At 41.6% G+C, this 16,975-nt stretch overlaps 1 protein-coding gene across 1 annotated transcript; it reads right to left on the minus strand.

Moving 5' to 3' along the window:
• Positions 1–3,875: 3,875 nt before the first annotated feature.
• On the minus strand, positions 3,876–12,887 carry amotl2a (angiomotin like 2a). Its single transcript, XM_030050275.1, has 11 exons — positions 12,720–12,887; positions 11,177–11,947; positions 10,747–10,942; positions 9,963–10,107; positions 9,753–9,845; positions 7,613–7,908; positions 7,316–7,512; positions 7,081–7,182; positions 6,782–6,957; positions 6,321–6,503; positions 3,876–6,092 (listed from the first exon to the last, which is right to left on the minus strand). Exons 2-11 carry the CDS (start codon positions 11,893–11,895, stop codon positions 6,007–6,009), a joined length of 2,193 nt encoding a protein of 730 aa, XP_029906135.1. The 5' UTR covers positions 11,896–11,947; positions 12,720–12,887; the 3' UTR covers positions 3,876–6,006.
• Positions 12,888–16,975: the final 4,088 nt, after the last annotated feature.

Genomic DNA, 16,975 nt, shown 5'->3' on the forward strand with positions numbered 1-16,975 from the left:
ATACGCTTTGGAAGTAGAAAGAAAACAAGAGCCTGCCTTTGACAGTATCTGTGGTAATCTGCAATGGTTATTGAAAGATCACTGACCTTTGCAGTATGTCACCAGTGCATACTTTTCAGGTCACAATCCCACTGAGGGTGAGTTGAAGAGATCTTTACGTACACCTGGGACACAAAGGGTTATATAAAACGTTCTTGCATGCTGAGGCATGAACACTAAATTCTCCAGCTGTGCTCACTCACTCACATACACCTGTTGGTATGTTGCTTTAACTGGGAACTTGTGAAACCCTCATAGCAGGCATTCTTTGGATATTACCACTCACATGGTTAAGAAACCTATCTGGGTTGTCAAGAAATGTGGAGAAGAGAAATTTGTTTCCACAGAAATGTACGTAGGTGTAAGGAAGTGTCTTGATGTCAGTGACACGTTTCCAAATATGATTACCAATTACAGAGGTGCAGCTTGCTGTAGATGCAGGAAACTAATAAACTGGTATTGCATATAAAGGGATTTGTTTGAACATGTAATTTTCCGGGAAATCTTGCCTTACTTGAGGAACAGGCTTTTCATATTTATGATAACTTATCTTGAGAAGTTCTTAGATTATTAAAAATAGTCTGTTAGCTTTTGTCTGGATAGTGAAAAAACACAACATACATTTTGTACATTTGTTTGTACATTTGTTACATTTGTGATGGGCCACAGTTTTCGTCTCTCTGCAATTGTTCACAACTGCACCTTGACTCAGGTAAAGATGACTTGTTCTTTGTGCTGACCTCTTTAAACAGATAAAGCACCAGCTCTTTTTGCATGAATTTTTCAGCCACTTTTCTTCTGATTGCTGTTATTTCACATATTATTGTGCCACTGTGCAGATGTATCATCAGTCTTTGACCTTGTGGACTCATAGCAAACTGACTTTGCATATGCAATTAGCCCACACCTGGCTATTAGGTGTCTCGTCTTCACCACTGACTCATGTGCTGTGGTCTTCATGTAGCCTTAAGATAATCCTCAACTACGTCTCTTTAACGCTTCACCTTCACAGTGCATCTTACTATGTCACTCCAGACACATTACAATTTGACTCAACCATCCATTTCCTTCTAACTATGAATCAGCCTTTTTGGCAATGCAGCTCAACTGATTCACTGGAAACCACTTGACAGTAGTCAGCCAGACAGTGTTGGTGAACTCCTGTGCTTCACACCAAACAAGCCGCAAAACAAGCAATAAATGTGTCGTGGAGATATTATATTTGATAAAAATCGTTTGCTAGTATAAACAGCACATTGTCACATGTCAAATGCCAACTTTTCAGCAACCGAGAAAAATGGCCTTGGTTTTAGTTTCACGGCCAAGTATTTTTCAGTTTATTCAGTGAGTTTAGAAAGGTTTTGTGAACACCAGCGGTCACAGAAGAAGAAGTGAAAATCATGAACATCTTCAAAACTGGAGCTATGCAAGGTTTTATCCAAGGTTTTATCCTGTGTCACACGTCTCGCAGTCTGACTTTTAGTGGGGAGGTTTTGTGTGTGTGTATTGGAAGACACAATGAATAAGGTAGAGCACTCAGCATCCTTACTGTTCAAATATTAGATAGATACTATATTTGCCCCCGTGGAGGAAATTGGTGTGCAGCATAATCACAAAGGGATTTCATCACAACATCACAGAGTCACCAATAGACTCAGACACACATCCGCTATACCTCAATGCCATCGTCCATATGGCAACAGTTCAAATGAAGAGGCGCAAGGGTGCCTCTTGTTGACCACAATGTTGTTTACCTTATCCATCAATCTGTCTCTGTCGATGTATTCTATACTTGGTAATGTGATCTCTAACCATTTACTGGCCATTGCAGAGTCCAGTGAAAAAAGAGATTGCTCATCCTAAGAAGCACATGTGGTTCATGTATCGCACATCATCACATATACTGAGGTAACTTATCATCTCCACTACATGATGACAGTTACTTTAGTATGGGGAGAGCTATCCCAGAGGAAAATGAATAGTTTGCACAGTGTTTCCAATTTTCACCTATTCCATCTTCTACTGGCATGTGGAAATGGAGACATGAGGTGAAGCAGAGGAGGGAGAAGAAACTGGCAGAGGATGGGAGGAGATACAGAGGAGCAGAGCAGGTGTAGAGCTCTTGCTGCTGCAGGGTTACAGGAAATATGCAAAGCAGGACACCTTCATGGCACCATCGGGAACTACTGGAGGCACAAAGCTGCTATCAGTTGTGATATGCAAATTTTACCTAGTGGCTTGCTATCTGAGAAGTTTCTTCATTTGAATAGCATGCCTAAAATTAGAGGACGGTGCCCTGATTTATGTGGAAAAGTAAGGGGGTGGGGGCACATTCCATGACTGCTCGAGGCAGGAAGTTTTGGAATCTCCATGGAAATGAAGGCAAAACAGTGTGCTCCATGGTTATTTTTCCAAGTATTTCTCACAGGCTTTAGTGCAAAATATGCTCAAAAGCCTCCAAAAAGAGGCCTATGATTTCTCTCAGAGTGTCGCTTCTATTGCTGGCTGACACCATTGACAATAGAACTGCTTTTTTAAAAGTACAATAAAAGTCATAGCATGATGAATTATGAAGAAGATTAAAACCACACAAATGTAAACACTGAGAAAATATGAGAAGAACTCATTGTATCACATTATCTCATATAAATCAGCTCTCTATTAACCACATAAAACTAAGAAAAACCCTTTAAGATAAGCTTTGTAATGCTTGAACAAACTTGCTTCACTGAAATCTGTTCTTCATCCAGTGAGATTGGTGTGATCAAGTGAGAACTATTCACAGTTGCTGGGAGTCAGTCTGATGAAATCACGGTGATAAATGCATTAACTCTAAAAGTAATAATTGTAACTCTTGAAAAACTCCAGATGTCTAAAGAATGTATAGATTCCTTGTCCATCTTGGCGGGAGGATGAGCAAAACTCGACTTGCATGCGAGGGCCGCCAGGAATGAACCTCCCTCTGTGAAGCTTTTAAGACGTGGCACTATATGGAAGCACCAATTTCACTTAAGAGTGGGATGGGGGCCCTTGTCAAAGACACGCTGGCTTCACTGGCTGGATGAAATATCTCAGATCTGTTCATTCTGATCATTCTTGCCAGGTCACACATGTCGTTTCTGAAATGGTATTCACCGCTTGTGATGTGACATTCTGGATTTTCTGAGCTGAGAAAAGTGGCACTCGTCTACCACAAATAAAGGCAGCAGGAGGGAGACATGTGTGGCATTTATGGAATGCCATCCCAAACTCATTGAGACGAGCAAAGAAGGCAAAATATTTACATTGAAAGTCAAAGCTTGTTGAAAAATCGCCAGCGCAACAACAGCAGGCAAACTGCATGTAATGGCTGCAGACTGCTACTGATCTAATAAGATACAAACTAATGATGAACGGTACTGATGAACAGCACCATTAACAATTAGATAGATAGATAGATAGATAGATAGATAGATAGATAGGTAGGTAGGTAGCTTTTGAAGTTTGCACTGCATCTGTTATTGCATTAAGTGAAGTGGGCCATATAATAATCCCTTTTTCATTAAACTCTTCAATGATATTAGCAGGACAATTGTTATTGTGAGTCTGGACAAGTTTGAGTTTGTGCACACACTTTAGTGGGTGAAACTGTACTTTTCAGTGGCTTAGCGTACACCAAACAGTGTACAAAGTACAGGTTCCAGTTCAATGACATTGACATTTCTCTGTCATGAGACAGTTGTTTGATTAAGACCAATGAAACAGCTCGTCAGGATTTACACTGTGCCAGTGAATTAAGGGGTAAATACTACAGAAATGTAACATGATGTTCCCGAAAAAACAGTCAGAAGTCTTTCATCAGACATATATTAAGGATTTTAATCTATTAATGTGAAATGGTAAAGGCATATACAAAATTTTCCATTACAAAAGTTCACAGCAACATCAAAATGGGTCAACCAGCTGAAGCAAGGCATCTTAATAGAACCTTTTGTATTTGTACGACATCAGTTATAATTTAAAAGTAGTGTAAGTCTTTGGCATCACAAAAGAAAACAAATACAAATGTACAAATGAAAAAAAAAAAAACACAACTACAAAATATATTAACCTCTCTCACTTCAAACAGCCCTTTATGTAAACACAGTCCAAACAGTGAAGGGCGTTTTAACAAGTAACCCAATCTGACATACTGCATTGACCAGCAAATGCATTATGAGAGAAAATAAGATTAAAAACCATACAGGGGAATACCAGTCCAATGTAGGAATTCACATGGTATTTGCTGGACCTCAACCAATACTCAGGTCTGTGATATCATCTCCACTTGCTCCACTGACAACAAACAGGAGACTGACTTTGTAGAGGTTTTGAGATCTTAACACAAACAAGAATGTTAGATTAATGTTAACAGTTTTGAATGGGATCATGCATCAGGTTCCTAAGGGAATCCAGGACACTCTTTTCTTATGCCTATTTGTCAGTGAATATTCCTTACAGAAATAATACAGCTGAACACTGGTGTTTGGCAGTATTCCCCCCTCTAGGAGAGCAAATCTGAATCCTTGCACTTTCCAGTTAAATAAAGCCCAACAAATCAGTCCGGCATTCCCACAACAGACTGGTCTACATTCAACAGCGTTCACCGATGCTGAACTACAAAAGAAGAATTCAATAGAAGACTGACATTCACGGTGCAGAAGTGTAAGATACTTGAGCGATGGCGAAGAAAGCGTGGCTTAATATAACACAGTTCTGGCGACAACAAATAGAATGGCAAATGCAGGCCAAATATAGTTGACCATTTCCGTGTTCCTCTCGTTAATTTAGACGCTCATGGTAGAACCAGCTATCATGGCTCAGAAGAAATAACTAGACCCAGAAAAGAATCATGTTGAGAATGCGTGCCATTTTAACAAGGGCGAGGGGTCAGACTTTAGATAGCCTTTTTCTTTAACAGGAGCATTCCCTCAGCAAGGAATGTGAGAAGATTAGCTCCAGCATGTCGGCAGAGGGGGTCGGAATGCTGGGCAGTAGCCATCTGAGGCCCAAAACATTAGCCAGGGATCATGAAAACTAGACAGTTGTGAAACACTATCAATTCTCGTAGTCTTTTTTAGACAACATGGAGGCATGTTCTGCAGGTTGCACCTTCAGAGCCTCTAAATCCTCTGCTGAGCTGTCAGCAGACCCCCAGATGTCGTTTAAAAAGAACAAACCATCCACATAGTTACCTTAGGTTGGGGAATGCTGATGCTGAGTAAATTAGTGTTTACTCAAGTTAAACAGAATAATCTTAAAATATGGCATGAAAACAAGTAGAGGATACTTCCAATGACTTTTCAGACAACTGCCACTGGTCTCAGAAAAGACAGTAATGTGGACGCTATTGGCAATTCTGGAGAACCACAGTCACACACAGTCATACACAGTTTGCGTACTTGATCCAGGAAAGTGAGTCATTTGTACGTCAACGAAAAAAAGTTAAGAGCAAGCCAGAAGTGAGAAACTGAGTGGATCCTTTTCTCTATCTCTTCATTCATACAGTCACATCACACTATGAGCAGCAGTTATAAATATAAATACACAACTAAAAAAAAAACAAAAACAAATTAAATGCTCGACATATATGCAAATAAGCAGCCTGATTTCTATCATAAATGCAGAACAGGTACCGTGAAGAATTCAGATTTGTGAGGAAAAGTGGCAAAGTTCAGAATTTTTGAAGTACAGGAAAGCTCAGCTCTCCTCCACAAACTGTGACACATTCAGGATTCTCCTGTGCAGTAACACATGCTGGTTTAGGAGAAACTGCCTGACTCCTAGGGAGATGATGTCCTCGGCAGCTCTGTCCAGACAGGACAGCCACCTGCTCATTCCCTGTGGCCAGGTGTAGAGCGACACGCTCAGCTTCTCAACCAGGAAGCCACTGTCTGCGTTGACTATCATTGTCCAGTCATACGAGCTGTAGTCAACCCTCTTATCCTTTCAAATAAGGATTTCAACTGCCTCTGTGTCTGAGCAGTTGATGTTCTTGAATGTCTTGAGTGGTGCCTTTGGCTCCTCTGAGTTGTCTGCATTAAAAATAAAATGAGCACATTAGAAAAACAGGTTTGGTATGCTAAAGCAAATAAAACTGCATTGCCATTTGCAAAGCTGTTATGGTTTGGTAGGTTTGGTTACAGTTTAAAATAGCAGGGATCAAAGGGCAAACTTTTAAATGAATGTAGTTTCTGATACTAAATGTGGATTTTTTTTTTTTTTTTTGAGGAGGGAGTTGTTTAATGAAACAATGTACACACCGGAGGAAGCTGCTGCTGAGACTGCTTCAGAGGCCACCAGCTTCTTAGGCTCTACCGTGGGCTCAGGCTCCTGAGAGGCCACATCACTCTGGGTGCTGGAGTCTCGGCTCGGGACCTTAGGCACTGCGCAGGGTTGTGGCAACAGCAGAGCAGCACCTGTCTGGTCATCTGAGAGGCTCTTCCCTACACACGCAGTCAAAAAGAGGAAGCTGTTTAATTACGGGCTTACATCTACAAATGTAGACTTCCAAACATCTGCTCTGAGTATTTCCCATGACTATTCTGGATATGCTATTCTGGAGTGAGAGATGATATGCATTCCAGTTTTAAAACATGTTATCTATTTGAGGGACACGAAAGGGTTATCTCCTACTCCTTTTTTAATTTAGAAAGTGCACATTCTGTCTGGCGACACTGCTCTGTCTGCCAGCTGAACTGTGATTCCAAACTCTTGCACTCACCTTTCCCCTCGGTGCTGCAGTCTGCTGTGCTGCTGGCCACAGTGTTGATGGAGGGAACCGACCTGGCCTGCCGCAGCCCCTGTTTCTCCAGCTTGCCTTGTTCCCACCTGGAACGCTGCTGGAGCACTTTGATCACAGCATCCTTCTCCAGGAGCTGGGCATGCAGCACCCGGATCCTTAACACATGTACAAGAAATACAGAATGAGTGCACATATACTCAGTAGACATAAACTGGCATATAACCACTGAACTCACGGAAAATTTCAGATTGCGCACTCAAATGTAGAAAGATGTGTACCTGTTCTCCATCTCCTGGTGTCTGTGACTGGACAATGGCAGGTCTTCATTGAAACTGCTGTTTGGTGAATGCCGGGGTGAGTGTTTGATGATGGTGGTATCTCTGTTAAAGGAGAAACAGAAAAATGTTAACGAATTAACGATTTTCACAAATGTTAAAATTGTTGATCACTAACATGCACTACAACAGCATTTGTTTGATGTTTCCAATGTTTCAAATATTTATTCAAAGGTACCTCTGCGCTGCAGCAGTGGCAGCAGCATCCATGGCAAACTGCCTCATGGTGCTCTCCTCCAGGTACTTTTGCTCCCACTTGGTGATGTCTGCCTCCAGAGCCAGGATCCTTTCCTCTCTCTCCCTAAGCTGTTGCTGCAAAGTGGAGGAGCTCAGCTCTGCAGCCTGGGGGTCAGCTGCCTGATTCTGAGCCTTCCCCTACAAAGCAACAGAGGGAACTTTAGGGTTGAAGAAAAAAAGAATCTATGCTGCAGACATAAATATGATACACAAATCTAAATACTGGGGGTTTTCTCACCTGTTGTGCCCTAAGGCTTTTTAGCTCCTGCTCCAGTCGCGTGCGCAGGCGCAGCTCCAGGGCTTCCCTCTTCTCACATGCAGCCTGTAGCTGAGCCAAGGCACTCTGCAGCCTCTCCACCTTCTCAACGTAGGCTCTCTTCCTTTGCAGTTCTTCCTCCAGCTGCTGGTTGCGGGCTTGCGCTGAGGCCAGAGCCTGCTCGAGCATTTCCCGTCTCCGCAGCCACTCCTCCCCGGACACACGCAAATGCTGAATCTGTCTCTCCAGACGTTCACGCTCTCGCTGCTGCTCCTCATCTGACATGGGGAAAAAAAGAGAAGGGAATGGTGTTGAGAAATGCATCAAACTCAAGTATTCACATGCTCCTGAAAGCTGCAAGGCTTGGAAGGAAATGAAAATATTCATGTTTGCCTGTTGTCCTGGGAAATTCTAATCCTAAGGTCACTGTAACGCTGAAGAAGGGTTCAAATCAGGAGAACTCATTTTAAAAGAATGGAGTCAATCCAGCTGCTGTGTAAACAATCCCTTAGGGAACTACCTTTAGGATATAATGTGACTCAACAAGAAACATTTACACAGCTAACATTAAAACAGCAGTCCATTTGACTCTGCCCTCTAAACTGAAAATGAGTCATGTTTAAAATATAAAGATACCGTTCAATAGTCATGATTGTTACAATTAATCATATAAAAATAAACTATTTTAGATTCACTCACTCGAAACTAGTCTCAATTTAAATGAAAACTTCTGAAAACTAAAAACCAGTTTGTCTCCTGTGCCACTTTAAAAGGAGAGTGATTACACAAGACGAATGCATGCCTGTGGAGGGAATGCAGACTTCCTCTTATCCACTTACGCACACAGGCATAGCTTTGTACTGGGAAAAGCTCTGGAATGCCTCTAAGGACATGAAGTAAACAAGCATCTCATAATAAAGTTGAAGCATTCCACACAGGAAGAAAAAAAGTATAATCTACACATGCCACGATTGTACTTCACACATCGTTTTGCTTCTGCTGTGGCCAGATAACTGTTTAAGGAAGCACACACTATGAGAACAATATTTCTGAACTCATGCCTCACTCGAGACCGTTTTAAATTCCCAGAAAAATGCAATGATCATTCCAACGGGGTAATGTGTACCAGAACAGTATGGCTTGATTATGTAACTACAGCAGATTGAGAAGATGTTTGAAGGAAAAAAAGAATTACTTCACATTAGAAAACTCCTGAAAAGGTTTTGAAGCCTTGAGCAAATATACTTTCTACTTCAATTCTAAATGTATTCAAAGAACAGCTCTGATATTTTGTTACACCAGATAGCGTAATGTAACTCTGATTTGTCAGAGCCGGTGAACACCATAAGACAACCACCAACTAAATGTTCAGAAAAGCATTTGTTTTTGTCGTTTCTCTTCTCTTCATCATATAACTTCTATCAGTTTGATACTACAAGTGCACTGGTAAGTTCACAGCATTCAGATATCATCCTAAAAAGGGATTCTGTAAATTGACGAAAGGTGATGAAAACTGAGTTTAGGTGGGTTTAACCTCCAACACATTCCTGCATGGAGGAGAAAAAGAGTTGTTCACAAATGACTAATCATGACTTCAAACCCTGAGGTAAAGAAATGCCCAAACAAGGAAAGTAAGCTAGCCAGGGGTCATGTTGAGTTGGGAATGGATGCCCCGGAGTCCTAGTCTTATTAGTTCCCCTTGAGGAGGGAGGTCAGCAGCTATGCAACTGTGTGTTGGGAGGAGGGGGGGGGGGGGGGCATTCCCAACACAAGAACAGCCTGATATACCTAAAAAAAATTTCTGGAATCCAGGCCACATTTACTGCTGTGATGAAAAATGGCTGAGCAACTCTTAACATTAGAAGGAGAGCCATTTGTGTCCCCATATGCAGCCCCAGGCTCACAACATTATACCTCAAAGTAGTAGGAAACCGAACCTGGCTAAACTATGGCCCTGCCATTGTGAAATGCTTAACAGCACCATGTGATTTGCCAAATCAGGCCCAATAAATAGATCCTGAATTCTTTGTACCTTCCTCTGCCATAAGTCTGCATTAGTGAAGAGACTGCAAAATGATAGAGGACATTTGACTTGTACAAATGAATGCAGTTACAAACTCACTTTGCTCGAGGAGTTTAGCAAACACATGCTGTTTCTGGTCTGTGCATTCAGCTTCCTTGGCTGCTCGTTGTCTGGTAGCTGTCTCAAGCCGTTCTGTAATTAGAAGACGAAAATAAATAAATGATGACATTTGCATACATTCAATCAAATTCCAAGGCATGAAGTGAGTAATGAGGAGAGCTATGCTCCAACAGATGAATGTGGTCATACCTCTCAGGTCTCTGTTAAAGTCATGCAGTCTCTTAATCTCCCCCTCTAGTTTATTCCTCATTGTTTTCTCCAGAGTTTCCCGTTTGGCAGAGCCTTTCATCAGAGTCTCATAAGCTTCAGAAATCCTTCGGATCTCCAACTCCAGCTGGAATAAAAATATAAAAAGAAAATTAGAATTTAAAGGCCTTTCCATGGTAGAAGTATCACAATTTGTTTGGACTGTGGTTTATGTTGCAGTATATCAGTGAATCTGATCACTCATATCTAAAAATGCCATTTTCATTTCACTGTGTAAGCCTGCAGACAAATGGCTTTTTCACACTATGCACAACTGAAAAGTGGGAATCAACATTCCTTAGTGAACTCTTACAGGTCCCAGGTGTCAGGGCATTTATCTCCTTTCATGGCAGTATGCCAGTATGCTTTGAAAGACAAAGGGAACAGGATGTGTTGTAGGCATTCCAGACTCTGGAATGGGAAGATTAGCCATGACTGTTTTGAGTGCTTTAAGGCTGAATTATGCTTCCTAACTGGTAGAGCACATTTTTGAAAATTCCCAGAAAACAGAAATAAAAAGTTTGGTTGCAGTATATTTGGGAAAATGTGTCTATGTCGCAGTGACTCCTCCATGAGGACAAATCACTGTGATCCCTTCTGTACATGTATTCCTTTACTGCATCATGGCTTATCGCTCCAATATGCAGTAACAGCAAATACCTATTGTTTTATGGTTTCCACACCCTCTGTAAGCCAATAACTCAGTGTATTAGTCCACCTCCCTCACCTTCTGTAGCCTGGTTGTCTTCTCTGTGTAGACCTCCAGCTCCTTCCTGAGCCTTTCATTCTCCCGCATCAACGCGTCCATCTGCACTGAGTTATTGCTGGAGCTGCTGGTGGCTGTGGTGAATACCTCTGCGACAGCAGGACTCACTGTGCGGTACATATTGTTGTGAGCCACCTGGGGCTGAGCAGACACATACCTATCGAGAGGAGACATGAGTAATTCATTACAACACTGCTGAAAACCACAAATGGCATGGTCTGAAAAAGTGTTGTCCTGCGTAGTAGCCATAGCAATATTTGATTTGATACTCTAATAAAGACCAGCTAGTGAAAAGCAGCAATAACAGACAAGTTGTGTTGATTTAAGTGAGGAGTCAAGGTTAATAACCATTCCACACTAAGAATGGTAAGCTTCAATCTATTGTGACTACCTGTGATGCTGTGAGTGGAAAGGAGGAGGAGGCTCTTTGTAGTAATGTCCATGCTCCTGTGAGCGGCTGAGCATATACCCAGGAAGCCTGACACAGAAAGGATAGTCCGGGGGTGGGCCACGCTGATCCGGGCACTGTTGGACCCCTTGGCTGTCAGGTGCCACAGAGTTCGTGAGATTATTGTACAGCAGTGGATAGCTGTGCGAAGAGCTCATTGGAAGACTGTCTCTAGGTCCATTCCTCTCCAGAGAGAGCTGCATGAGCCGCTCACTGAGGGAGCGAGTGTGCTCCCGCTTCAGGTCCCACTGACCCTCACCTTGGCTGCCCATAATGTCCACACCAGGGCCTTCCAACTCAGCTTGCCCCTTCTGAGAAATTAGGTACTGGGAGTGGGCCTTAGCCTCCTCATAGGTGGGCAACTCTTCTCCATGGAGCTGGTACAGATGACACACTGGGCTCTCAGAATGAGGCAAATCCCCCTGGTGCTCCTGGCCCTGAGGCTCCTGCCTGGTTGACATCTGGATGTACTGAGACTCCTCCTGAGTGAGGCTCTCGAGAGAAGAGCGGGGACTACCTGTGCCCCCGCCGCTGCTGCCTCCACGCAGGGCCTGCTGCTGGATGGCCAGAAGTGTGCGGGTATCAGTCAGGTTCCCGTAGCGGAGTTGCTCTTGGATGAGACGGTGCAGGACCGTTCCTGAAGACTCCTCAGCAGTTCGCATCTCATTCAATGGGAAATGAGCAAGAAGCAGTTGGGAGATGGTCGTTTTGATACTGGAAAAAAAAAAGGAATCATGACAATGTCAGTGCCGAGTCCATTCCATTGGCCAATTAGAATAAATAGTATATCTCTAGTTATACAAGGACACCCAGGTAGACTTTACAAATATTTAGGAAAGCCTCAGAAGTTTCCCAGATTCACTCACAAACACACACACACTTAAATAAATAAATAAACAAATTTCATCATTTAACACAAGCATCAAAAATATAAAACATGGTCATACAAAAAACATGAAGCAAACTGTTCAACAATAAAATAATAATACTATATAATAATAAAAAACACTATTTAATTTATTTATCTGCTGTTGTCCAATGAATATTTTAATCTTATAATATCTAATTTATATCACAGGTGACTGTATACTCTAAAATGTTGCCGTTTTGTGAACAAAGATCCACAGGTAGTTAATAATGATGCCACTGTGTGTTTTACTCTCATATTTGCAGTCATCCTGTAAGAGTGGCTTGAAATGGTTGATTTTTAAGGAATTCCGGAATTGCACTGCACAGGTTGATGCCCTTTACCAACAAACTATTCAAAAATAATCCTTATCACAGAAAAAGCAATCTCCCCGTCTACACAGAGCTGAGAAACTCTTGATTCTACTCTAAGCACTATGCCATGCAAAATATGTGCCATGGGTACGTCTAGATAGGCATCCGAATACAAACTTGTGTACGCGTAAAGCAAACCGCGTGGAAAATCGTCAATAGCGACAGATAAATCTGAAAACCGGGGAACAAAATTAGGGCTACTTACCAAATTATTGTCTCATCACACACGAAACTGTTGAAGCGGTGTAATCTCTCAAGGTCTTTCCGGCTTATTATAAACAATTCCCACAAGTCTGAGGCTTTCTTTATGCCATGTACGCAGGGCGCAGGGAAGAGCGGTGTGTGTGTGTGTGTGTGAGTGTGTGTGCGCCTATGGTGAGCTCTCCCAGCAGACTGAGCAGGAGGGAGCGCGCACTGCACTAATAAATAACTGAGGGCCGATTGTTCGCTGCGGCTGGAATGCCTGGAATGCAAAGGCTCCAAGTCCCTCTGGGATCAAAGCAGAGCACAGAAACAAGGGGGGCAGGGCAAGCAGAAATTGGATTCAGGACAGCACCACCATCTCAGCTGGTTGCCTGTGTCATGTAAAACAGCTTGTTGTTGTTGTTGTTTGTGTTTTGTTGTACTTATAGAAAGTCCTTACAGGTCCCATGTAAGTTAAAGGAGCAAAAGCCCTCATAGTTTAAGGGAGATTGAATGTTATTGTGGACAAAAAAAAAAAGACCACTGGCACTGTAACCCTACCGCTGAGTATCACATGTATCAACAGAGTGGAATATTATAGGGATGATATCACATGGATTTTTCATTTTGGATGCCATGCTGACCGGTGCATTAAATTATAAAACTGATTCATGAGACAAGAAATTTTTAAAAATGGGTTAGGCCAAAATGTCTCCTCCTGTCTCACTCTAAAAATGTCCCAGACATAATGACAAAACAAACACACACTTGCATGTATATACACATACACACATATATGTAAATACAGTCTTTCTCACTGCTTCCCTCCCTCCTTTCATAAAAAATGTGGTGAAGTTTGTCAAAAATTTAATCACAAAGAGTAAACCACAGTAAAATAAGATGTTTTCAAAGTCCAACGGGTAAAATTACAATCTATGTGGTTACTAAATGTTTTATAGGCTACAGTGCATTCACTTCATTGGACTAATTCAGCAGCAACTGGCAACAGATTATAACTATCATAACAAGCAAATATGATATAGAAAAAAAACTGGTGATATAGAAATGAAAACAAGTTTTAATATAATTGAGGCATGGATTAATCATTATTCCTTGTGCCGCCTATTGTTTGTATGTGCCTGGTAAATATTTAAGCCATGGCCCGTGCCAGTTAATTGCAGAGTGTGTGTCTGTGTGGACATAGAGGGAGAGGGGCGGGTGCAAGGCACGCTGCCTGCCAGCTGTCCGTGGAGTGAAATCCCCTTCCCCTCCTTAATGAGAACTCTGAGAGATGCATTGTTCTCCCCAAAGCAGACATGATGGGGACAGCCCTGCCATCTGCTGTTCTCCCCTCCACCACTAGCACCAGCAATGCTTCCTTCATACACATGTATGCAGACACCCTGGGATCCGCTCAGCTGGCAGTGGGGGTGGGGCAGCCACAAACTCACTAGTATTTTAAGGCATATTTCTTTTTTATATGCAAATCCCAAAGCATCATTCAAGAGTGTTGTTGGAGGTTGTGTGGAGTGACAAGTCTCCACTTGTAAGCTCACTCCCCAGACAACAGATATAGGTTTCTTAATCTCAAACACTCACATCTCCTACGCAAAATGTGCACCTGGTCATTTGCATGGCAGTTGAAGTCCAACAGTTGCTAAAAAATGTTGATTGCTTCAACTACTGATAAGCGGGCACAGGTTTTGCAATTTGGGCCAAAAAGATAAGCAGAGGCTGACAACACATCCTGTTATGTTGCTGCACGGCAGACCATTTTATTAACATGTTACGATGCAAAATGCCTTTGTTTTAGATGTATTAATTCAATTACAGCATACACAGCAATGTAAGCATGGAGTAAAAGTGATATACTGTAAGTGACCATATTCATTGACCATGTCATGCATGGATTATATCAATAACTCTCATTGGAATGTCACACAATGCAATAGACACCATAGCTTTTCTTTTAACCTGTTATCTAAGTGAGAGAGTGTAGCTACACAGTAGGCCCTTTTGCAAACATGAATCACCTAGTTCATTGCAGAAACATGTGGCATCAATATGAAGCCAGATTAATATTTATTTTGCCTATAGTTTACAGCCACCAGCTTTGTACCCTATTAAAAGTGTACTGATTGAGAAATGAAAATAGCATTGCATCTGTTATGTAAAGATGTTGTCTGCTTATTAAGTGTTTGCTAATGGCTATGACAGGCATGTCAGTGTCCTGCAAGTGGCCACTGCGGAGACATGAAATAGAGCTAAAAACAGTACATGGCATTTAGTTGTTAGAAGTCAATGAGGCAGAGAGATTAATGAGGAATGAATTCCGAAACTTGTTATGCTCTATCTCCCTTTTCCAAAGAGGATTTTATTTTGATATAGTGCAACTATTGCTCTCACCATGATCTCATCAATTTCCTCCTGACATACGGAGGAAATTTTTTACTCTGATAGGCTACTTTTTTTTTTTTTATCTGTAGGTTCACCTGTATTCATACAATAGGAGGACAATATTTACCTGTCCACAGACCTGGAATCATCCATACTTACAGCACGTTTGTTTAGTTTACCTCTGCAAACCTACCCAACACCTATGTAAACATGACAAAGTAGGTCTATACATATACATACACACACACACACACACACACACATATATATATATAGTTTCACAATGAGTCTAGTGTGCTATTTTTTCACAAAACAATTCTGCTTTCAATTTGCATCATTGAAAGTTACAGAATTATCTGAAATCAGTAGATCCTCAAGGCAGGCATTGTTGATAAATGACTGCTTCTGAATCTCTGTGGAGATATGTGTAGGTACGTGTGACAAATTTCCACTAAAACAAAATACATTAAAATCTAATTAATTAAACTGCCTTTAAGAATGAAAACTTTATTTCCACGGCGCCTCTTGGTGTAAGTTGTGCGTTTGCAGGAAGAAAATTCTCCATCATTTATTCTGCAGTCTCTGTATCTGTGCTTTGTTTTGCATCCAAAACTAACTCGTCATATTTGTATACACAGACATATCGGATCACTATGCCATTTGTAAATCATCCTAGTCGACTTCATGACTCATTTAATCTCACATTCAGAGGGAGGCTCAACATCAGTCAAATATATCTCACAAAAGCTTTTAATCAACTACATTTACTGGTGTTCTTCAGAGAAATCATTTTCCTATGAAGTGTTGAGTAAACTACTTTGTGAGAAACATGGTAGCCTAATATAATTTGACTAAGTGTTGAATTGATCAGACAACTCTACCAAACAGCAGGTTGAGTCACTTTTTAATTTAATCCTGTTTTCGAGAAAACAGATGTGGCAACAAATTCCAGGGTTAAAACTAAAACACTTGTAAACAAGCAAATTATTGCTTGTTTACACGAGTGCCTTGTTAATTAAACAAACCCAAGTAGCCAAAATGTTTGTTACAAGTGGTGGTGCAACATTTTTCATTGAAAAATAGGATAGCACATTCTCATGGGAGGTGAAAGAATATGTTTAAGAGTGATGGACAGAACCTGTGAGCTCACCGGGCCATTCGAACCTGTTAATGGCCTGGCCTGGCCTGACTGGGGTAACACAATACAGTCTGTGATCTGGGAGCACCAGCCTTGTTATGGGAGGTGGGACAAGCCAGGCGCTTCAGCGACTCCCTTTGTTTTCCTGCAAAGGAGGAAATGGCCGCATTCCTCACATTACCATGTCCATGGGGTCTGATTGAGCTTCCAGGCTGCTGCTATTGGGGAAAAAGGGAGGGCAAATGCAAGCCACTGATATTTACTTGGATAAATAATGTTAGCACATTGCTGTCCTAACTCCTCAACCTTATTTTTTCTGTGGACAACTTAATTACATGTTTAAATAAAAGTTGCATTGCAGCCTTGCTTAATTCTAGATTCTTGTTGATTGGTGAGTTTTCGCAGTTTCACTTCAGGTTTTAAAATGTCAGCTGGGGCAATATTCCTATTACTCATAGCTGTTTTATTGGGTACACTGACCTCACTAAAATGTTATTAAACGTAATCGATCATTCGCTGGTGTAGGTAGGTGTTGCCCTTGAACACCGTGTTGGCAGCAGGGCACATTCCATCTGTTTCCTCTCTCAGACAAAAGCTCTTAACAAACAGCAGCAATTATTTTAGGGGTTGTGAAACAACTGGAGGTGAAAAAACATTTCAAGCAAGTCTGTGTTGTTGCAGGTCTACCAAGAAATGGTCTCACCTGCCAACATGAGAAATTCCACACTTTGTTATAAAAGCAA

Source organism: Myripristis murdjan, chromosome 4 (assembly GCF_902150065.1).
Source record: "Myripristis murdjan chromosome 4, fMyrMur1.1, whole genome shotgun sequence".
Classification (NCBI taxonomy): domain Eukaryota; kingdom Metazoa; phylum Chordata; class Actinopteri; order Holocentriformes; family Holocentridae; genus Myripristis; species Myripristis murdjan.